The sequence below is a fragment of the Lindgomyces ingoldianus genome (assembly GCF_010093535.1).
Source record: "Lindgomyces ingoldianus strain ATCC 200398 unplaced genomic scaffold BDR25scaffold_5, whole genome shotgun sequence".
NCBI lineage: Eukaryota > Fungi > Ascomycota > Dothideomycetes > Pleosporales > Lindgomycetaceae > Lindgomyces > Lindgomyces ingoldianus.
The window spans coordinates 1,567,734-1,590,485 of record NW_022985166.1 but is presented as its reverse complement, the minus strand read 5'-3'; the positions used below and the strand labels follow the sequence as shown (position 1 = coordinate 1,590,485).

Genomic DNA, 22,752 nt, shown 5'->3' with positions numbered 1-22,752 from the left:
TCTTAAAAAAAAATACACTAGCCATTGTTCATATTCTCTAGTATAACATACGCAATAAGCGAGCAGGACATCCTCCTAACGAGAAGTGACGTACTAGCGTTTACCGACAATCCATTAAATAAACAACCATTATGCCAACTGAAAAGATTTTCTTCCAAGCTGTGCGGTTGCTTGTGAAATTGTTCAGTTCCCAACCCATGGATTGGAACAGCATTTCGGGATATGTTTCCGGTCGCCTCTTCGTGTGCTTTACATAACCCCTTTGCTCTCGCTGCCAATTCAGAATCCAAAATGCTCTCTTCTACACCAATATCTATCACTTGGTTCCCTGCAGCCACATTCTTGCTGTTTCTCATTGCCTTTGCCCATATATGGCTGTACTAGGCATTCGACTAGTCTGTCATGGTTGAGCCTACTGGGCTATATTGCATACCGACCACGGACCTTCTTTAATCCCGAAAGCCATTCTTAAGCCACCGCGACTCTGTACCTGGATTCCAATTTGGCTGCCCAATGCTTTGTGCTCATTGCTTGCATGAAAGAGCTAGTCTACTGCGGAGGCCCAAGGACGTGACGTTTTAGACGATGTTGACTTCTATAGCGATTATGAGATGTCTGTGGAGTTTTTCTTCATGACTTACGGCCGAGCACGGCCCGAGTGTAAATATCGAGGATGTAGACCCCGGCCTTTCCTAACACTGCCTTGGGATACGGCTTCTCCATACAAAGATCTCTGGCTCGAGTTCCTAGCCGCCTTGTGGGTATAGAATTGTTTCTATCTTGGTTAGCATGATAACTTTGACTATAATCTACATAAAGTAAGTGTTGCGTCGCCAAAAGGTCAACCTTCCAACCAGTACAGCAGAAGGATATATATAGGCAGATAATTGTATCCGACAGTAAGTTTTCTCTCTAGTTGTCGTTGTACTTGCAAGATCTCTGCCTGTAGGCATGTCTTTGCTAAGAACACGGAAACTGTCCAAGAAGGGCCCGCCTTTACGATGAACTGAAACATACTAGGTCATAAAACGCTGCAGTGTGTTTGGCATATACATATAGTGGGTAAATTGGTTAATATCCTCTGTATTCGATATTATTACAACGAAGGGCTCTATACGGTGTACTTCAACAGAACTCTTCACGGCTACATTTTCGTGGGGGTTATAGTTTATACATATGCGCGTATGCAGCCGCATGCCTCTTGGCGTCATGATATGGAGAAGGAAATAGAAGACGGTGACAGCAGTCATGTATGAGTCTGTCGATGTAACATAGATGAGGCAGTGGGTTGAGCATGGCACTAATCCGCCCTGGGCTTAGCGCAGTTGACTAGCCCTCACCTCGCATCCGTGGATGTGTACCTAACCCGCTCAACACTCGACCACAATCATCTGCTACTCGCTACCTTTTAACCTTTTTGCAAACCCACACCCCAAAATTTAAGGCTCCAAAATTCTAAATTCATTCTAAACTTACTCATTTCCACAATATTGATCTTGAAGTCCCTAATGGATGGGTTCGGGACCATCGACGGGCTCCCGGACGAGCTGATCCTTGAGATCTTCAAATTCCTGGAAAAGCCAATAATCTGGAAAGAGTACCGCAAAGATGACACGCTCCCCCTACGCCAGCTCCGTCTGGTATGTCGACGCTTCAACCAAATCGCTACAGCCGTTCTGTATTCAAAGGTCAATCGTGAGCCTGGATCACCCAAAATAGGAAAGCTTTTAGCGACTCTACACCAGCACCCAGAGCTCAAAGCTTGTATTAAGTCAATACAGTACATCGATCGCGTTTATGAACCAAGACCCGATAAATCTGAAATGGCGGCGGTCAAGGATCGACAAATGAAATCAGCTTTCGATTTGCAGTTGCCTTACTCACTCGTACATATCCAAGACACCCTCCAGTCATGGGGTTCTCCTCATATCGATCTTGGGTTGTTGATCTCCCAAACCCCCAAATTGGAGCACCTTCACGTTTCCACAGAAGTCGAAAGCTCCGAACACCCACCCATGTGGCTAGATGTATTAACTCAAGCTGCCGGAGGTGGATCGTTGGGTTTGGTGCACGCCTTCTCGTTCCTCAAGGTGCTCCAAATCGATATTAGCTACCTACCTCCAGCTACAGCAATTTCCATTTTTCGGATGCCATCATTGAAGGACCTCACAATTCACAATTGGGATGGAGAGTACGACCAGTATGGCCGTTACCTTGGGTCGAGTCCGGCTCCTATTGTTCACGGAACTTTCTACAAATGGCCATCTCGATTGGCTAACATCGAAAAGCTGACCCTGGCGGCCCCTTGTTTAACAGGTTCATTTATTTCCCATGCAATTCGAGCCTGTAAAGCCCTGAAGCGACTCGAGTGTCGTGATGCCGCTTGGGGCGACGTTAGAGAGGATGAAGAACTTTATACGAAAATATCCGACGCAATTCTAGCCCATTCGAAAAGCCTGGAAGAGCTTGATATCCAAGAACCGTTCTATAATCGCCAAGATCGGCTTCACTACGGAGAGCTCAAATCAACTTCAACCCTCATCCGTTTGAAGACAATGCGGATTCCGTTCGGCTTGCTTGTTGGAACACAAGAAGCCCCTTCTAGGCTTCCGGATTGTCTTCCATCTAGCATTGAGACTCTCATTCTGGCGTTCCCCTCAGATGGAGAGCCAGAGGGCTTTGAAAGACAATTGAACGATCTGTGCGAAACTTGCGTTCGAGGTCGTTTCCCACACTTGAGATATATTTTGATACGATGGGCGACTCTGGAACTTGTTGAGACATTTCCGGCACATAGTGCTGCTTTCGCTGCTTGCAATATCTGCCTCGATATATTTGCCATTATAGCACCAGTTGAGCTAGGTGAGTAGCATTATAATAGACGCCCTCTTGCCTCTTTGATTCTCACGTCCGCACAGAGCCACCTGCAGAAAAGTGGCAGCTTCTTCAAAAGACATTTACGGAAAGATTGGAGTACGATTCCCGGCGCCAATGTATCATTGGTTCGACCTTACCCGGAGATTACATGTCGGACGAACCTTACGACTCGTCTTCTGAAGACGTATCTTGCTTAAGTATTAATGAATCAGCTGGATTCTAGCCAGGCTCTAATATCACAGACATCGTAAAAGGTCACGTGCATTCGTGTCTGTCTCGCATTTCCTTTCGAACTGGGCTACGACATTATCTTAAAACAACATAGTAATTTTCGGTCTAATTATGCACAATCTGCAAGCCTTTCCCCAGGCAAGATTCGTCGTTAAGAACCACGCTCCACTGGTTCTCTTACACTCTTTGGAAATTTTAGAAACAGCCAATCAAGATATCGGGATCGCCTCGCCGCCTCATCCTTCATTAGTGCTTCCAGAACCTCACCTTCAAATGCCCATGTTTTCAGCCTTGCAACCTGCCCACCTGGCTGTCCACCTGCGTGCAACATGCACGTCTCACTCGTTTAATAAAATGTCTTTTGCTGACTGAGCTCTCTTCCTCTCATCTTAACCGTGTATAATTTAATCGCCTGCCTCAGACCGCCGTCTTCGAGCGCACCCCTCGTAACCCAAAATGCGCAACTCAAACGGCCTCCGCACACTCGCTCTCCTCACGCCACCCCTCTTCATCCTCCTCCCATTCTCCATAGTAGCCTTCTACCTGGACCGCACATCCTCCATCATCCTCTCCCGCCAAACACCGCACGACTTCGATGGCAGCCAAACATTAACACTCTACGGACCCTTCGAACCCCCTTACACACTGGGTAACACTAAAAACTCGTACCTCGACATTGACATCCGAATCAATAACACCCCGACTTTTGTTACGATAGGCACGTGTGTTTTCGGATACATAGTCGCTATTCTCGGCGTTTGTGGGATCTGGGAACTCCGAAGGGTCGAAGGAAGGTCTGGACATCAGCGTGGTTGGAGTTGGACTCTTCTAGCAGCTTCGTTTCTGAGTTCTGTACTTTCGATCACTGCGTGTGTATACTCGAGCGCGGTACAGAGCTGGGAGAAGAAGTGGACGGGATATGAGGACGTTGCAAATGAACATGGGAAGCATACAAAGGAGAATTGGGCGTGTATGGTGAATCGATGGTTTCCAAATCAAGATCAGGATTGGGCGAGCGCAGCTTGTGGTTTTGGGGTGAGTAGCTTCGCGCAATCTTCCACGGTTATGCTCCAGGAGCAGAGCGAGATGCATGATGCTGACGTAGATTTTATTGCAGAAAGCCGGCAGATGGATCCTAATACCGCTCTCTCTATCCTCTTTTCTGGTCATGCTCTCTGCATGGATACTCGTCCGAGAGCGCGGCGGCGCGAAATGGCTGTTTGGCGGGAAAGGCCGGTATGGTGGCTTTGACAGTGTGTATGAACTGCACTCGAAAAACCCCCCTCGGGCAGGAAATTATAACGCTGGCGGAATGCAGCCTGTTAATCCCTGAAATATTAACGTACTAAATTGATAGATAATGAATCAAATTGCTTTCGAAATCTTCCTATCTTCATCGCCTGACCAAGATCCCTTCAATTCATCCAACTCTCTCTCCTCCTATCTCATGTCTTCTCAACAAGCTAACTGGTTGCTCTGCACCCACCACATGATATCATGCATTATTGAAAGTACTACATATAGATGTTCCTCCCTACAGGCGGCAAGGCGTCCAGCTGAAATGAGCGAGATACAGATAAATGCTGGTAGGCATATGAAGGTAGAAGGTTAGGAATGACCGAGTTACACTAACGATATCAAGCCTGTCAGGGAAGCTAGGTAGGGTTGCTAAGGTTGCCAGGGCTGCTAAGGAAATCTCGGTGAGTGGGGAGCAAATTTCCCCATAGGATTATCTATTGGTGGGATACGCCCTATCCGGAAGAGGTAGCATCATCCCTTACAGGTAGAAACAAACACTTTTCAAAATTTGCCTCCAAAGTTAATTTAATTTCAGACAGATATCCGCATTTACAGGAAAAGTAACTTCTGCATATACATTACGCTTCTCCTCCGGATTGTTATTCTCACTTGAGAGCAAGCCTACTAGATAACAACAATACCCTCATTCCTTCTTCTTATCTATTAGTTAGTCATCCTTCCTACCCTCTCCATTTCTAAGTTCCATCCTAACCTAAGTAGAACGGTAGAAACCCACTAAACAGCCAATCTGCCGACTCTTTCTCCTCACGCACGAGCAAGACATCCTTCGGATTCCCCTCAATCATCTATCCCACGGCCCTTCTTTGCTCTCAAGTTTTATCTTAGCCTGAGCGCAAGCCCACTAAACAGCCAATCTACACCAGTCCCTTCTCCCGATCCTCTAGCTAGGCGGCTTCCCGCAGCTCATTCTCTTCTCTCGATTTTCGTCATGATTTGAGCGCAACCTCAGAGAATGACTGCTCTCCCCTAATATTTTCTCTTTATATATTAGCTAAGCGCAATTCTACAATCCCCAGCGTGCCCCTCTTTCCAAAAATTTTCACATACTCCGACCTCAGCCCGCACCTGTGAAATGAATGTATCCCACACACCTTTTCGTTACCCGCTCGTTCAGTTAGGCGACTAAGAACCCATGGTTGTGGAAATGGCCCAAGTCAAGTAGTCTAGTTTGTCCTGCTGTTGAGATTTACTCCAATGCCGTTTTCACATCATAAACCATATCAATCTCCAAGCCTGTAGAGCGAGTTGGTAGAAACAGCTGCAACAGACGGCACTGTGACTACTGAATTATGCCACTTAACGTGGAACATGGCAGGATGATTTGGGGCGGAAGCGCGCATTCCATAAACACCCTTTTTAATTCTAGTGAGAGGGTTAACGGAGAGACTCCACACTAGTCGTTTTCTACTCTATGTGATGATATGCTCCATAGACCACAGCTGTCTCTACTCACTACTCATCAGCGATCTGATTATTGTGAGGTAGACAAAGTTCAAGGATGATGGAACCTTTGCGATCGACCATTGCGTTCGGTTGGGAGATGCTGTGTGTACGTCTCGAGCGCAATCTGACTCAGCTCCAAGAGGTAGTCGGACCTGAAACCTACGAGCACCGCATCACATGTAAATAGACTCGGGGGCCAGGTTAGTCTCTATGGGAAGAGAATTGGGGAGACACACAGCGTTATCCCTCACTCAAATAAATTCTCAAGGCTTGTCCTCATACTTCATGAAATCGTTTCATCTCTTCCAGTCCCCATTCTAAACCTCGCAACCGCAGCTCAACCTTCTTATCACCCTTACTCTCAATGTCCCGGACTGCCACCCCTCTCGATCGACGCACTACTCGTTCGCCCTGTGCCCACGCCCGAAGCCAACAACTCCAACCTTGAAGCCTGCACTCTGTGCTTCTTCATAATTTCAACCCATTCTTCCTCAATCCCCCCTACTTCCACACGATCTCCATCCGCAAGCTCCTCTCCTAGCTCCTCTTCCAACAAGGCAATCATCATACTAAAATCGCCACCCAGACGACCCAGGGAGCCGGCACAGTAGAGGACTTGGGTGAGTAAGGAGTCGCGGGATGATCGATCCTGGACATTCGGGAGATATGTTCGCAGGGTGTCGAAGAGAAGATCGGTGAGATGCAGCGGGAAAGTTGCGAGTGCGGAGGGGATAGGCTGGAGAGGATTTTCCGATTCGCCTACGGGTTTCACGGCCGGGGCGGTTTCGGGATCGAGATCCGAACCTGGCGCAGGCAGCGCAGAGGGGAATATGCTTTTGTACATAGAAATTATAGCGAAGCTTTGCTCGCGGAAGATTTCGAGGTAGCGTTTCAGATAGCGTTCGGTTTGCTGGCCGCCGGCCCATCCACTTGCCTTCTCACCCCCAGTTAACTTTGCGGTCTGTCGCCGCTCGGTTTCCTGGTCTGCGAGTTCTCGGAGAGGGTCGAGGGCGGAGAGCATGCCGAGGAGGCAATGTAATCGGCATACGAGAAAGAGGGCGCCGAGGGAACCTTCGCCGGAGCTGGTGGTGATGTTCCGTTTCGAGTACGAGTACGAGTCGTCGAGTTCTGGGGCGACACGACGGAGCCAGCCGATTGTGCGCATGGCGGCAGCGAGCTTGATGCCTTGGGATTGGAGGGAGGTGATGAGGTTTGTGGTCATGGTTTTCATTTCGTGTTCGGCCTGGAAAGCGAGGCTGGACACGAGGGAGGAATGTGGGTAGAGGATATGTAGACGCTTGATGTGCGCATGCAGGTCCAGGGCGGAGGCATAGTTTGCGTTTGTTGCGGAAGACGTCGTGGTTGCGGCGGCTTGAGACGAGGCGGTCGAGGAAGCGATTGCGGAGGAGAGCAGGGTGGGGAGGTCGAGCATGTCGGACACGCGATCGATATTCCGGGCGAGAAGCATTGCCTTCCTCCTCTGCAGCAGGATTGGGTTCTCGGAACTCTTGCTGTATTTCTCAGAGAAGCTGTGGGCGGCAGTGTCCAGGTTGGGGAGCTCCGCCTGGATGGTCCCCGCATCGCGGCCAATGCTGGGGAGGGTGGTGCGCAGATGCTCTAGGTGGTCGGTGGAGCTGATGATGGACGTGTGCGAGCGCTTTGAGAGGGCCTGGAGGGAGCGGAGGATTGACTGCGAGCTCTGCGACAGCGATTGCTGCTCTGAGGATGCGAGGGCGGCGAGGGGCAGTGTTGTTAGTCGCGCAAGGTATGTGGTGGTGATGGCATTGTTGGCGGCCGGGCGCTCAATTGAGTGCTGGGCGGTATCCTGAGCGTCGAAGTAGGGGCTCAGTAGCTCATATAGAGGGTCGGCCATATTTTGAGCGTGTACTGGCTTCGTTGGTGAAGCAGATAAGAAAGAAGATGGGTCCTTCACATGCGCGTCGGCTCGCTTGTCCCCGTCACCTTCTGTATCAGCCCGCAGAGCCAAACTTTTGCCCTCGACATGGACACCGACACCGACACCGACACCAGACCTGAGCGCACTTCCTCTCACCGCATTAATTCCCTCCTTAGCCACTTCATCACCGGCATCTTACAAGACGGAGTCTTTCCCCTGTGCCCCGGCTCACCCCGCCACACCCTCCGTCTAGACCCCCCCAGAACATCGCGGACACCAACGGCGCCACCGGCAGCAGCCACTGAGCCCGCTGCCTTCCAGCTTCATGGCGGGAGATGGCGTCCGTTTTTGCGTCGAGGACACCGTCTCGCTCAAGGATGATAAGTTCATGGTCGGCGTCGTCGACCGCTCTTTCGGCGACGTCGACTCACACGAGCCCCGCCCGCAGCGCGACTACAGCGAGGACATCGAGCGTCACCCGGACATCCCCAAGGACCACTTCTCCAAGTTCATGAAGACCGGCATCCCGCCTAGGGGCGCCGTCCTGGTCTCGTGGCAAACAGCCTTCAAAACAGAGCTTCTCCCAGAGTCCCGGCTGGAGCTGCTGGATCGCGCCCTCTATGTGGGCGATGTGGTCAAGAGGCATGCCCAGGATCCTATGAGTGGGACCGTTATTGGCACCAAGGCGGTTTGCACGCTGTTCCCCGCCACCATGTTCCAGGGCGGACAGCTCACAACTGTCATGACCGAGGACTTCTCGCTCCGAGCGGTGCCCGCGAGTGAACTCATCAACGTGCACGACTACCAAGAGGGCGCCCTGGTCATATACGATGATTGGGTGGGCCGCATCGAGGACGTCTACGACGAGGTGGCCGTCAAACTGTCCAACAACTCAGTCGTTGTGGTCGAGGCCCCCGAGGATCTGGAGCCCGACGACCAACTCGTGGACCGTCTGAGCGTTGGTGATACCGTGAAGACCAAAAAGGGGAATCTTCGGCGCGGCCGTTGGAGGTACGGGGCCTTTGATCCCCATGTGCGGCCCGAGGGCACTGTTGTGGAGACACGGGCCGTCATGATCAACGTGCAGTGGCTTGCTCGCAAGTTTGGCTCCGCTGGCTCACCGTATGGCGCGAATGGCGTGGAGCCCCCTACGCAGCTATACACCGATGAGCTGGAAAGCGCAAACTTCTCCGTCTATGATGCCTCTCGAGGAGCCTCAAGCACTCTCCCCATGATGGCTAACGGCGTCGATCGGTCCTATCACGTTGCCGAAGTGGCTGTTGGCGACCGCGTCCGATTCAAGGACTTGGCCGGAGCCGCTGCCAAGTATGATGGGACCCACTCCCTTTCCAATGGATACCCCCAAGGCAAGCTAAGGCGGATATCACGCACAGAGACTTTGGGATATGATCTCAATGTCTACCTCGTCATGCAAACCCAATCACAGGTCACAGTCATGTGGCAAGATCTCACCATGACTGAAGACAGGAGTCCATCACTAATCCCGGACCCGAATGTGGAAGACGACGACGAGGTCTGGCCCGGCGAGATAGTGTGCACAAAAGAGCAGAGAAAAGATAAGAGCTCTGACGAGACCTGGACCTTTGAGCCTGCAAAGGTCGGAGTCGTTCAGTCCGTCAAGCCTCGCGATCGCATAGCCACAGTTCGGTGGTTCGAAGGCCCCAGCATCCGCTTTCTGGCCGACGACCTAATACCGCCATCACATACCGGGAATCTCCGAGACGAGACTGAAGATGTTAGCTTGTACGACATACGGTCGACGCCAAGTTTGACGCGACGCCGTGGAGACTTCGTCTTAATACATTCGTTTTCCGCGACCCAACCCGAGGTCGACATGGACGCCTTCGACAGCGAGAGCCCCGTACGTCCAGCTATGAACGAGTGGTTTGGAGAGGTCATTGACCTTGGCCTTGACGGCAAAGTCACGGTGCGGCTTGGCGCCGCACGACCTGTTGTTGACGTCCAGGTCCCTGCCGAAAGAATAACGCTTGTTTACAGCAGTGATATGGACAACCAGTTCGACATTATGCCAACCCTGGAAGGCGAGTCGATAGGGTCTGACGAAGAAGATTCGGATTTTGATTCTGCCTCGTTCAATGAGATGTGGGTGGAATACGAAGGGTTTGACGGAGAGCCGATCGGTCATAGTAACGAGGAAGACTGGTCTACAGAGGAAGAAGATGAAGATGCCGATGAGGACGAAGACGAAGAAATGCCAGATATCATTCCTAGGAATGGTGATGATACATCAAAAACAACTCCACAATCACAATCAGACGGCGAGCAGAAAAAATCATCCGTGTTTGTAAACTCAAGATCTGTTGATGACTCTAGCTCGTCCCAAGATATGCCACGCAGTACATCCCCTATGGCCATGGATCCTCCAATACCCATACCCCAAGGAGCCCCCGCCGAGGTAGAATCTGAAACCCTAACCCCAACCCCATTTCTCATCCTCGACGCCGCCCCGCCTTTAAACCACCACTACCTCTCCACAAACCCAACTTCCTCCACCACCCTCACCCGCCGCATCGCCAAAGAACACAAAATCCTCCGCTCCTCTTTGCCCTCAGGCATCTTCGTCCGAACCTGGGAATCCCGCCTCGATCTTCTCCGCATCCTAATCATCGGTCCCTCCGACACTCCTTACGAATACGCCCCCTTCATCATCGATTTTCACCTCCCACCCACCTACCCTAACACAGCGCCCAGCGCATATTTCCACTCCTGGACCCACGGCAACGGCCCCGTCAACCCCAACCTGTACGAGGACGGGAAAATCTGTCTGAGTTTGCTTGGCACCTGGCACGCAGATGAGCGGAATGAGTCGTGGTCTCCGGCAAAGAGCACATTGCTGCAAGTCCTAGTGTCACTCATGGGACTGGTATTGGTCAAGGAACCATATTACAATGAAGCGGGGTATGATGTGCATCGCTCAGCCCCCGAGACCAAACTCGCGAGTGCGCTGTATACTGAACGCGCATACTTCCGGGCGCGAGCTTTTATTGTACATGTATTGGAAAATGAGGTGGTGCCTTTCACGCAGGAGTTGGATTTTTTGTATCGGGGTACAGGGGAGGCGGCGCCAAGGTTGCTGGATAAGGCGATTGCGGCGGCGAGGGATGTTTTAGAGAGGAGTAAGAGGGAGAGTGATGAAGGAGAGAGGGATGGGCTGAGGAAGATCAGTCTAGGTGCCGTGGTGATGCTGAAGAGACAGGTGGAGAGGTTGGAGGCGTTGAGAGCGGCGTTGCCATGAGCGTGGCATTAGTGATGTACTTCTGGGAGAGCGCGATTTTAGGAGAAATGCATTGCAAGGCGTTGGAATGAACTAAATATGCTGGATAGATGGATATAGACAGGTGGATGCGATGGGATGTATCTGAGTGTGGTTCAGGGAATGCTGGATGGAGTATCACCTGCTCAGAGTCCACTCCAGGCTTTCCCGCCGTCCCCACATGCAACGCCACGTCACCAGTTCTCTGTAATACAGCTTAATATTTGGAAGTATAGTTCCTTAGGAACCTTATTAAAAGTAGTAGACTCGACTTCGAGAACGATGCACGAATCAACTTCCGAGAAGGAATCTAGTAATCCAGAGGACTCTTCATGCCCCCCTCAAAAAAAATCAAGTAAATAAAATAAAAAATCCACTAAAAGCCGGGCCTCGCCTTCTCTTCAAATATCCCAAACTACTACCAACCGCTAATTGCCATTATGTCTCAAGCACCACACTTCCATCACTATTCCATCTGTTGTGACTAGGGCTTTGACTTCAGCTGCCCCGATCTCAGGGTCATGCTTATCGACTTTGGTATTTCGACGGTGCGGAAGGTTAAGTAAGTTGGCGTAAATTATAGAAGCTCTCTGGAACCGAAGACGGAGAGCCCGTACATAAGGCTTTATGAGCATATGATAGATGCTATGCAGCAGTGGGCCGGCCGTGACGTGGATCAGGCGAAGGAATGGCTGGGGGGAGAATTTTTCCCATGACGAGAGAGATATATGTCGGTGAGAATGAGGGAGAATGGCCCTGCTCGGAGACCGATTTGAGGCTAGGAAGGAGAAGGGCATTTAGATGTCCTGATGAGGGTGGATAACATGGCGAAATGCGAATGAGAGCTAGGAGGATACGTAGTAGGGGCTTGCTAGAAAGATGCTCTATCAGGGATAGAATAGTAGAGAGTATTTAGAAAATAAGCTTTCACGATCTAAATCTAGTTTGCAGTACGTAAGGGGTTCGGAGATAAGAGCCAAGTGCAATTTTAAAGTTATGATAGAAAACTTCGGATTAGAGCGTTTTTAATGAGTCGGAAGAGTAGGCATTCACTTCGCCGTTCTCGAAACCGAGTCAAGCGTCCAAAGGAAAGCGGTATCTTTCCTACAGGTGCGGTTCCAAATATGTAGCCACTCCGTTTAAAGTGAGATCGCCCCCCTCGAATCCTCTCATTCAATTCTTCGGCGCACTATCCAAAATCTTCATCACCTCCTCCCCAAGCGCTCCATTCTCCACAATCTTCTCTACAACGTCCCTAAGCCACGTCTGACAATTCTTTAACTCGACTCTTCGCCGCGGACCCTAAAACCCAATCAGCCTTGTACTATCTCTCCACCCCCCCTCCGACTGTGTGAATATATCCCTAAGTCTTACATACCTCTCCACCAACACTAGTTGCGACTAAAGTCTTCTTCGGTGCCTCTACCACCCTTGCCGCTTTCTCTACCTCTGCAGCCTCAATTTCCCCCAAATTAATGATCCGGTACGATTGCGTGCAGTCATTTAGATCGTACTCGGATTCAAAGATGACTTCGAAGCCAGACGCTGGACTGCCGTCGGCATGGATGCGTGTTCCGGCTTTCTGGTTGGGATCACTGGGGGAAGGGAGGAAGAGCGCCCAATGGGCGGCGAAGAGTGGGGAGGGGTAGATTATTAGTTGAAGCGGCTGGGGGGACATAGCTAAGGTCTGGGGGAAATAGATAGATGAGTTGTTCGGGTTGGGGGAGAACAGGACCCTGAAAGTCAGGAGAGCTGGGAGGTCACGTGGGGTAGCGACTCTTGGAGCCTAGAATATGCCATAGAAAGCGTATTAGAGGAAGCCCGAGTGTAGGGAGATTCCGTAGGAATTTATTATGAAACGCTTAGCTGCATTGTATTCGACAGAACCAGTCCTGAATTTCATCACCTGACTTGGAACATCAGAGTTGGCTTATTCGGGACGGAATTTACGTCGTACTTATGTTCCCTGTAATTCTAGCAGGAGGTTCAACACATACACTGTAGACTCAGCCCTAGTCATGCGCCAGTTAAGTGAGAAGCTGCAGTAATTTAGAAGGAATAGCTTAGGCTGTAAAACACGTGCTTAAAGATTCCTACTTATCCGATGAGTTTCGTCTGATCTTCTTCAGCCTCGTTTCTCGTCGGTGACAGGCTAGCGAGATATGATACCTTCGAAAGCAATTCGGATTTTTAGCAGGCTTCAGCAACGCAAGCCTGTCCTCATATTCAGTCGAAGCTCTCCTGAACTCGGTAAAGTAACCGATAGGCTTCTCTGTGGCTCATGCACCGAACTCTCAAAATGACCACATTCGGGTACATAGTACCTTACTCATACGAAGTAGCCCCAGGCCCAGCCTTTTTAAAGCTTGGTGTTGCATTAAATTGGTCTCGGACATGGATCACCCATACTAAAACTGTTCGCTGCGCAAGTCAGTCGTAACAGTGCGGGACTAGGAGCTGCATACGATATTGAGTCTACTGTGGAAATCCTGCGTTGCGTCTCGTGTGTGGAAGGAATAGGCTGTAAAAGGCCAGGACAGATACAAATCTCAACGCTACAATGGTACGTCGAAAATGGAGTCGCTCAAGGCGAGGCTGAGATTGTCAGGAATCTCGCGACCAGGATCTACCAATTCCCAGATACGACGCGCCCTATCTTTCGGATCACCCAGAGGTCTATCACCTACCAAACTCAGAACCGACCTCGAATGTCCAAAAAGCGGCATACTGTGCTCTACCGCAGCAACTCTTCCAGCCTAAGGAGACCGTAAACCTGTATCTCGCAGAAGCTGCCTCACCTGGATTTGGGCAACCTCCTGCGACACCCAGCCAACCGCCATCATACTCAGCGAAGAGGGTATTTGGGTTTCCGCTGTGGGCACTCCTCCTGGTTGCCTTCATAGTCTTGGCAGTTATACTTTGGGGAGTTCTTGGGGGCATTCTTGGTTCGAAATCACAGTCCAAGACTTCGGAGCCCCAAACTGTGACAGCGCCAGGGCCGACGGGTGCGGTAACGGTCACTTGTTCAGCCATCAGGCAGTACCGATGCTGCAACTGTGAGCACTATCGCGACGCTGACTGCTTTGGCTCGGGCGAAGTTCAAGTTTGCAAGCATTGCTGCTGCTCGTTGTAGAGTACCTACTCATGTGCAAGTTTTCCATGTAGAATCGAGTACCTTAAAAGTCAAAAATTTTGGAGACAACGATTGGAAGTCCTTGGGAGATGTAACGCCAGCTCTGGGTCCAAAGGAAGCATCAGCGATAACCGCTGTATCTTGGATAGACAATGGCGGTGATGAGGTAGGTTTGCGGCTGCACCCAGCCTTTTGAACCTCTAGCTAGTTCGAATACTGACGAGTCCGACTTGCAAGATAAGGGTATATCATTTTAACAGTAAAAAACCGCCGTATTGGATTAGCGCGCCGGTGTACCGGGGACGGAACTACGTGCTCCTAGAACTTAGGCACTGTCATTGCCTCCACCGATATCTCAGAAATCTCTAGTGTCGCTGCCGTGCACCGAGGTAGTTCTTCTGTCTCGTCAAACAACCAACTTCGAGTGTACTACGAGAGTACAAAAGGAGGAGTTACCGAGGTGATCTATTCTTCTGGTAAGTGGTCCGTCAGCAGGGATTTGGCAAGCGCGTCACCCGGAAGTCCAATGGCAGCCACCGTAGATGCGCTGTTTGAGCCGATTACCTTGAAGGTATACTATAGAGATCACGACGCTGGTTTAAAACGAATCCCCGTGAGTCTAAGGATTTACCTGGGCGAGTGCAAGTCGTCAACAACTGACGTTGTTCCTAATATTAGCTCTTTCCATCTCGGTGAAGAACACCTCGACGACCGACCCATACGCCGCATTCAGCACATCGGGCTATTACAAGTCGACCTCCGACCTAACCTTCTCAACTCGATCCAATGTTATTCCGAGTGACAAACATCCAGTTAAGATAACCTCTGACGGCGAATCGACGTTTACAACTTGGAATAGTGTAAAGGAATGGATAGACGGAGATGATGCTGGCGGTGCGATTGGTGGTATAGGATGGATGGATGAGACTAGTACTGAACAGGCGAGGTTTTATTATTCGGTGAGTGGGAATGTCCAAGAAATGGGGTTGAGCGGAGCCACCTAGAGTAGAGGGGCGACGCTGGAGTCGTGATGAATGAAAGCTGTTGTTGGAACAGACGCTCATGGAGAGAAGGTTAGTGGCGCACAGTGACTTTCTCTCGGCGCGTTGACCGGTTGATGGAATCGTTATTAATCTCCCTCGAAGATTCGGACTCTTCCCGGAATACCCCACTAATTGAGAATGGATTCTAAAATAGGATCGGGGCCGAAAAAGAAAATGCGATTAGGCAGCAAGCTTTAAGGGGGAATATTAGGGTGAAAGGCCCCCCGAGATCCTATTGGCTCTAGAAGCGAGTGCTTGCAAGACAGAGGACCTCGGCAAATTACGCATTTCAGCCATGTCCCTTGTTAAGACCATCAATCCTTAGAGTCGCCTTCTTCTGCTTGCATAAACCCCAAACTTCGTAGAAATGTCAAAAATACGGGTTCAGTCCGCGTCATATCCACGAAGGGCTGACACGTTCGACACAAAGCCTTGCAGCAGGACGAGAAGCCGGTCAAGCGAGGAGAAACGCCCTTTGGCTAGAGATGAAATGAACTCTTTGCCCTGTGACACACTTTGGGCAAATTTGGGCGGGAACTGCAAATGCGGCTCAACATTGCGCTTCTTGTGTGAGATATTCAGGGGAGTTTCTCCTTCTTAAGTTACCTTTAAGCGCTGGTTGGCCAGGCTCTGTAGCAAGGCAATCGTTCTCATCCACTCATTGCAATATCACTCCTAAGCTTATCAGTAACGGCCCCTCAGTCGCAGCACAAAACCTCTTCGAAAGCTGCTCCGTACAAACATTTCTGCTATTCTAAAGAATTACATTCTCCTATTTACATGGTAGCACGATGCAGCAAAACTATGAAATGGCCCCAACATCTCACCTACAAGATCCTTCAACCATCTCATCGACACTGTTACACCCCATTCAAACTCTCAAGACCATTCGACCGTCATCATGCAACACGAGCACTCGACTCCCTGGGGGGCCGACCAGATCTATTGTGAGACGGCCAGTGTGGACGTCAGCCCAACGAATGCGACTGTTCCGTTCATTCCAGAGAGCCCGGAAACTTGCCGGTCTCAGCCTCGCATGTCACCACTCAACCTCGACCTTCAGAATGAAAACTCCACTCGCATACCCGGTTTCCGTTTTAATGGAGATTGGCCAATGCTTCCTGCTCCTGCCCACCCTGACGTTGTCGTAGATCATCAACTGGATGAGAGTTCATCTATTGACCTTCAAGATGACTCCTCTGAGGGCTTAACTACAGTGTCCGTTCCTGACTTGATCGAGGATAGACAGGACTCGTGGTCTTCTGTTGGATCAGCAGAAGGCAAGGCCGTGGAACCGTGGTCAAAATTTAACTTAAGGGTATGACTGTCTTTCTTGTCCACTCAGAGAGGAACTGATATCGTCTAGTTGCCTGGAATATCATGCAGAGAGTGTGGAGCTTCATTCACTGGAGAATGGCAGAAAGGCAATCACTCTCGTCACGTGCGCCATAAACATGCGCCACCTCAACAGGACCCACGTTTACAATGTGAAGTATGCCACAAATGGTTCCACCGGTCAGATGCAAAGAAAGAACATCAGCGCAAGAAGCATGGAGATCATGGTGAGAGCCCACCCAGGATGACTCATGTCAATGAAAGCAATCCAGCATCGAGCCATCCAGACATCCCAACGGAGGCTAGTCTTGACCGAACTGCGCTGGGTGCATGGATTAACTCACAAGATCCACGTCTGGTGTATTCTGGTGAACCTTCAGCTTCACCGGTCGCTTCTGTTTTGCAACCTTCGATGATCTTCGTGGAGAATCCGTACATCCCAAAAGACATGGTTAGTGGAATACTGCGTCTCTTAGACCCGCGAGTCGACCCGACCTTTACGAACAGGATTTTCAATGGTTTGGATCTTGTTATCGGAAATTTGTTTGAGCGATTGTAAGTTATATCGTTTTCGTTTCGTGAACTTTTCAACCAGAAATTCTGGAGGCTCTGGTGTTCAGCACCCTGTGCTCCTAAACCAAGTCAGACGCCAAAAACATTGGATATGGATGCCGTATGCTAACGGAGGATTAGTCCGAACGATCCTCTGATTATTGGTTTCATCAAGGCTTTGAGACGAACGGACCTCGGTTTTCAACTTTGCTTTGCTTCTTCGTCGTCGTCCTCCAACGTGTTCACTCACTGGACATTGGCCTCCAGTGATGTTGGGGCAATTTCTTGCGCCAATGGCTCGGTACAATCTACTCAATCACCCGGACAGGCACCACACCCATCTTCCTCTCTACTTCAAACCCCCTACTCTCCTCCGGGAGGTATTTCGAACTCGAGAGGTAAAGGCAGATCGGGTCGGGACAAACCCCAGAACAGTATTGGCTTGGGAAGCCACCACCCTAGGAAGACGGACAGCAGGAGGCTGCTAGCGTGTCCAAATAAGAAGCATTGCGAAGCCGATGGTCAGCGTCCGCTATGTCGTTTCGAGGGCGCAGTCAACATGTGGGGAGTGATGCAACATTTGAGATCCCGAGACCATCGTCATTTTCTCCCTTCCCTATCTGTTTGTCGAATGTGCTGGAAATTTTCGACACATGAAGGTTCAAGTCAGAACTTGTGCATATCTGGGAATTGCAAACGTCGTCCTCAACCACGAGGGCCCAGGGTTGCAGAGCACTGGAGAGATTTATTCAGGGAAATCTACCCGGAATCCGCTCGAATCCCCAATCCATGTGAGTTAGGCTCTCAATGCTCTGGTAAAACCATTGAGCTAGACTAACACCTCCCAGACGTGGACGACCCAGGGTGGACCGAAGCCGGCCCCTCCACCACTGCTAACTCCGTAATCGTCCAAGAATTAACACAACCACAGAACGACCTTCCTTTTTTAGGAGATGGCTTGGGTAAGAATGACACTGCGCCATTCTTGACCCTTACTCCTTTCGCCCCTAGACCTAATGGAATGATATTCAACCCAGAGGAAGAGCGCGCAGGCCAAATCGCCGAAGCAGCTGCCATGGAAGTCATTCAACGACTTTGCAACTCATTCCAGAGTGGCTCCGATTCCCTTTACCAGTCCATGGACCAATTGATGAGCGAGGCTAGACCATTGGAGTCACCCCACCTTCAAGAACTGTCCGATCGTTTCAGAGATATAGCGAGCGATCTTCTTGCAAGACTGCGGACCAGTGCCGAGGCCAGGTTACAGCTTCGCCCTCAGCAGGATCTGCCGCATTTCACCCACGACGACTCGACCTATTTTTGTGCAGCCTCCCCATTTCAGTCGTCTCCGGACAGCTTTCAGGATTCCACATACGGCAGCTGGCTGAAACTTCCGCTGCAGAACGATCGACACTCGAGTGCGCCTCCGTCTTCCAGTTTCCGTCCAGAAGAATATACGATTCCACCCGAACTCTCGGGCCTCAGTCCAGGTCTCAATCTTGCTGCTGCTAGGCCTTTTCCGATGACATCCCAGTTCGAGATGGTTAGGTCTCATAGTTACGGATCTCTTCCTCCGCAATGATCCTGTAAGTTTAGATAACAAGAGGCGGGCCTCTTAAATATGGCGTTCGATATTGTCTGATGGATACAAAGGGAGTATGTGTTATGGCTTGATGGCAATGAAGTTATGGCAGCTTACGAAGAATACCATGATAAGCCAAATATTGGTGCTCGTCATGTTCGAATATTGTTTGTTTCTTCTTTACCCTTGGCCGGTGTCAACTTCTTTCCCAGTATTCTGCATGGTGTTACTATATCGGTGGAGTATGCAAGAAAACCCCAATGTCCTCTGCTGCTGGCCAGCTTAGATTTTCTCGCAAGCCACACAAGCCCGTTCCTGCATGTCGAGCTGCATGACTGTACAGCAGCCGCCTCACTTTTTAAATATGCAGACGCAATCTAGCGAATCCAATCAGCGCAGGTGTTGGCAGCCAAAACCCTCGTGTTTGGTAACTGGCTCGCTGCAATTGCACAATTGCGCGATGAGAGCCGCATGTGGGTCCGACCATACAGTTGTTTCTGCTCCAACAGGTTCTTAAACCCTTGATCACGCTCTCAGTTCTCCTTTAGCTTGTCGATCCTAGAGCGCTCTTGGGGGCCCTTCCACGCTAAAAGACGAAAGAATGGATAACTACCTCCGACAGAGCCCTGAAGAAGACCAGGATCTTTTTTCGAGTCATCATGCATTTCGAAATGACGAATCGGGATCTCTATTACACAACAATAGCGAAAGAAGCCATAGCTACTACCGACTGAGCCCTCAAGGAGACCAGGGTTTCTTTTCTAGTCCTCTATTTCGAAACGACGAATCGGGGTCTCCATTATACAACAACGGCGAAAGAAGCAGTAGCTACTACCGACTGAGCCCTCAAGGAGACCAGGGTTTCTTTTCTAGTCCTGTATTTCGAAACGACGAATCGGTGTCTCTATTCAACAACGGCGAAAGAAGCGATAGCTACCACCTACAAAGCCCTGAAGGAGACCAGGGTCTTTTTTCGGGTATTAATGCATTTCGAATTGACGAATCGAGGTCCCTATCATACAACGACGACGAAAGAAGTGATAACTACCACGTACAGATTCCTGGAGCGGGCCATTATGCACTCCAAAACTATGAATCGGTGCTCCAGCCACACAACCGCGACGACAGCAGCACCGATTTTATGCTAAGTTCGCATGGGCTCATTCAGGGACTAGTCGAGCCTGTATGCCTGAATTCTACCACCCAGGACCCGCGGCCACGGCTATATAATCAACTACGACTGGAAAACTTAAGCGGTCTCTCTTACAGGGTTGATGCCGTACCCAATAATGAATATGCAACCGGTTCGAATTCCTCCTCCGTCCTGCAGGGAGCACACATTGTAGCACAATCGCCTGGAGCCGCATTCCCGGATGTATCATTAGCTATGGCATCATTACCTATTTCACCTGAATCTAAATCCACGCAATTTCTATCATGCAACTTGTGCGAAAGTTCCTTTAATGGACGGTATGCGAAAGGAAACCTTAGGAGACACAGGAGAAATGTTCATGGGTATTCGCCTTGCGGCCCTAGAAAATTACCATGCCTCGTGTCTCACTGCGATAAACTGTTTCGGCGGGAAGACTCAAGATTGAAACACGAGCGGAAATGTCATCCAGGGCTGGCCACTAAGCCACCCATTCCAAGGAAAGGCAAAAGAGTAAAGGACGAGCTGCACCCTCGTCTGGTGCTTGCTAGAGAGCCTGCCTTAGAGCTTGCTAGAGAGCCTGCCTTAGAGCTTGCTAGAGAGCCTGTCTTGGAGCCTGCCTTTCCAGCGAAATCCAACAAAAAGGAACAATCCCCTTCGCCCATCCAAAAATTTCAAGATAGCTCTACCTCTTCTCCTAGGTTAGCCATAGGGGAACTCCCCTCGAGTACTAAGCCACAAACTAGGTCACCGTACAATTCAATCAGAATATTAGAACATCCTTACATATCACCTCAGGATTACTCGGAGCTCACTTCTTTTTTCAGCTCACAGTCCCAACCCTTATTTGTAAATAGATTTTTCCAGATCTGGGACCTGGCACTGCAAAACCTGAGAGAATCGAGGTGAGTGCATCGCCATGTATTTGACAGAACGATCCAGCTCATCATTTTAGGACTAGGGGGGGGTTAGTTTCTCAATTCACGGAAGCGCTGAGTCATTTAGAAGAGGCCTGTTGCCCCCAGGAACCACGAACATCCAGTCCAGGGACACCGAAAGACGTAGAATCGTATCCAATTGATCGATCTAGACAAGGGCGCTATCTCACAGACGATAGGTTGGCGACTTCGTCGTCTTCACGCGGCGCACGGCCAATCAACCAACCTAGTAGTGGAAAGATCCAGAAGAGCCTACAAACGAGGATTAAAGCGCAGAAGCGAAAATTGCCACCGGAAAAAACGCTGGGTTGCCCAGTACAGAAGCATTCTATCGTGCATAGCCAAGCCTCACCTTGCGGGGGGGTCAACGCTCAATACATGTCCGAAGTTCGTCAGCATCTTCAGCCTGGGCGGTCTCGGAAGCATGGAGATTTCCCTACCTTCGTTGCCCTTTGTCAAATCTGCAATGAGCATGTCGTTGATGAAAATGAGTGGACAGTCACTCATCTAAGGGGACTTTGTTCCTCTCGCCCTCAAGCTAGAGGAAATCTTGCAACACAATGGAGGCTGCTCTACCGGAAACTCTATCCGGATTCCACAAAACTTCCTAGCCCATGTAAGTCCCTCGAGTGATGTCTCCAAAACGTTTTAGCCTAGGATCTAGCTAACTCCCTCTCCTAGATAACGGCGATAACAGCTGGACGGCAATTTCTGGCTTAACACAATCACCCTTCAGTCCAGATCCCCAATCTTCTCCATCACCCGGCAGAACCCCAACACCTACACGCGAACCTTTTTTAGAAATGCAGCCACAGGATGAGATTCAAGCAATCACACCAACGTTACGCGCAACTGAGCAAGAAGTTCAGGTTAGAGAAGCTGCGGTACTTATGAGCCTTCTGGACAGTTCGAGACGATTATACACACAGCTCCTGCTCGAAGCTGGAACTATGCTAACCCATGAAGAGTGCCAGCGACTGGCCGATCAAGCCGAGGAGGATTTTACCCGAAACCTGACACAACTGCGAGCGGAACATGGAATGAATAAACCTGCAGTGTCGCCTCAAGAGACACCGAGCTCGAACGGGAATGAACCTCAATCAACGTACCATATTCCTCTCCAGGAGGAATCTCCGGGGCCAGCACCCACACGAAACCAGGACAACGATTGGAGTTCGATGAACGCCTCGGCTGTCCATCCAGAACCCATGCAAGGTGTATTGCTGGGAGACAATTGGAGTTTGATGAACACCGCGGCTACCCATCCAGAACCCATGCAAGGTAGATTGGCGGGAGTGACCGCTACAGATAAAGCTACCCAATACGTTCCGAGTAGAACGGAAGGAGAAACGGTCCTTGCTCAGTACGAACCCCAGAGGGACCCTTCTTTGTCTTCCTACCTTCACTTTACAGCTTCTATTCAGTCTATAGATCCTAGCCATTTCTGGGAAGATTCGACCGTGGATCATTTTGGTGGACCTAACCTAAATGATTGCAATTCTTCACAAGATTCAACATACGGATCTGGGTCACCAGCATCCTTCGAAACTTCTTGGGCGCCACCCAACCAAAATTTACTCTATTCCGCATACGACGCCTCTCTCAGAGATAGCGGTCATGAGGGGAGGCGACGCTGTATGCATAGCGGGCCTTCGTCCGAGCGATCTGAATCTTCCTCACTTAAGCCTCCCCACGACAGTGAGAATTTTCCAGCACGTGGTTTTGGGTATCTACCTGCAAATATAGAAGACGTTTGAATTTTGGTGCAAGGACTTAAGGGGTACTTGTGCGTCAGTTTCCATTTATACTAGTATGTACGAGACAACGATTTATGAGAGGTATCTATATAGGCATTGGTAGAGGACCTCCAGGCGAGGATTCTAGATCAAATATCCTTACTACAAATCCTGAAAGTGAGAGGAATCTTCGATATAGTTCTAAATCTCCATTTACAGA

General features: G+C 50.1%; 8 protein-coding genes across 8 annotated transcripts; 6 read left to right on the top strand and 2 right to left on the bottom strand.

The window, feature by feature from the left end:
* Positions 1 to 1,389: 1,389 nt before the first annotated feature.
* BDR25DRAFT_340226 (uncharacterized protein) lies at positions 1,390 to 3,100 on the top strand (the record flags this gene model as incomplete). The annotated part of the gene is made up of 3 exons (XM_033693483.1): positions 1,390 to 1,640; positions 1,782 to 2,862; positions 2,919 to 3,100. Exons 1-3 carry the CDS (start codon positions 1,509 to 1,511, stop codon positions 3,098 to 3,100), a joined length of 1,395 nt encoding a protein of 464 aa, XP_033552336.1. The 5' UTR covers positions 1,390 to 1,508.
* Positions 3,101 to 3,388: 288 nt separating this feature from the next.
* Positions 3,389 to 4,487, top strand: BDR25DRAFT_254473 (uncharacterized protein). The gene is made up of 2 exons (XM_033686301.1): positions 3,389 to 4,143; positions 4,226 to 4,487. Exons 1-2 carry the CDS (start codon positions 3,565 to 3,567, stop codon positions 4,439 to 4,441), a joined length of 795 nt encoding a protein of 264 aa, XP_033552335.1. The 5' UTR covers positions 3,389 to 3,564; the 3' UTR covers positions 4,442 to 4,487.
* Positions 4,488 to 5,900: 1,413 nt separating this feature from the next.
* On the bottom strand, positions 5,901 to 6,915 carry BDR25DRAFT_301136 (uncharacterized protein). Its single transcript, XM_033689510.1, has one exon. It carries the CDS (start codon positions 6,890 to 6,892, stop codon positions 6,233 to 6,235), a length of 660 nt encoding a protein of 219 aa, XP_033552334.1. The 5' UTR covers positions 6,893 to 6,915; the 3' UTR covers positions 5,901 to 6,232.
* A 1,163-nt stretch (positions 6,916 to 8,078) lies between these two features.
* BDR25DRAFT_301135 (uncharacterized protein) lies at positions 8,079 to 11,333 on the top strand. Its single transcript, XM_033689509.1, has one exon. It carries the CDS (start codon positions 8,094 to 8,096, stop codon positions 11,043 to 11,045), a length of 2,952 nt encoding a protein of 983 aa, XP_033552333.1. The 5' UTR covers positions 8,079 to 8,093; the 3' UTR covers positions 11,046 to 11,333.
* A 740-nt stretch (positions 11,334 to 12,073) lies between these two features.
* Positions 12,074 to 12,768, bottom strand: BDR25DRAFT_279577 (uncharacterized protein). The gene is made up of 2 exons (XM_033687764.1): positions 12,442 to 12,768; positions 12,074 to 12,365 (listed from the first exon to the last, which is right to left on the bottom strand). The coding sequence occupies exons 1-2, from the start codon at positions 12,739 to 12,741 to the stop codon at positions 12,237 to 12,239; spliced, it is 429 nt and encodes a 142-aa protein (XP_033552332.1). The 5' UTR covers positions 12,742 to 12,768; the 3' UTR covers positions 12,074 to 12,236.
* An 855-nt stretch (positions 12,769 to 13,623) lies between these two features.
* On the top strand, positions 13,624 to 15,200 carry BDR25DRAFT_382506 (uncharacterized protein; the record flags this gene model as incomplete). The annotated part of the gene is made up of 5 exons (XM_033697780.1): positions 13,624 to 13,626; positions 13,807 to 14,119; positions 14,217 to 14,362; positions 14,519 to 14,672; positions 14,875 to 15,200. The coding sequence occupies 5 exons, from the start codon at positions 13,624 to 13,626 to the stop codon at positions 15,198 to 15,200; spliced, it is 942 nt and encodes a 313-aa protein (XP_033552331.1).
* Positions 15,201 to 16,076: 876 nt separating this feature from the next.
* On the top strand, positions 16,077 to 18,712 carry BDR25DRAFT_382504 (uncharacterized protein). Its single transcript, XM_033697779.1, has 4 exons — positions 16,077 to 16,557; positions 16,606 to 17,129; positions 17,268 to 17,917; positions 17,975 to 18,712. Exons 1-4 carry the CDS (start codon positions 16,141 to 16,143, stop codon positions 18,706 to 18,708), a joined length of 2,325 nt encoding a protein of 774 aa, XP_033552330.1. The 5' UTR covers positions 16,077 to 16,140; the 3' UTR covers positions 18,709 to 18,712.
* Positions 18,713 to 19,309: 597 nt separating this feature from the next.
* On the top strand, positions 19,310 to 22,553 carry BDR25DRAFT_382501 (uncharacterized protein; the record flags this gene model as incomplete). The annotated part of the gene is made up of 4 exons (XM_033697778.1): positions 19,310 to 20,559; positions 20,716 to 20,763; positions 20,976 to 21,412; positions 21,478 to 22,553. 4 exons carry the CDS (start codon positions 19,310 to 19,312, stop codon positions 22,551 to 22,553), a joined length of 2,811 nt encoding a protein of 936 aa, XP_033552329.1.
* Between the last annotated feature and the right edge of the window lie 199 nt (positions 22,554 to 22,752).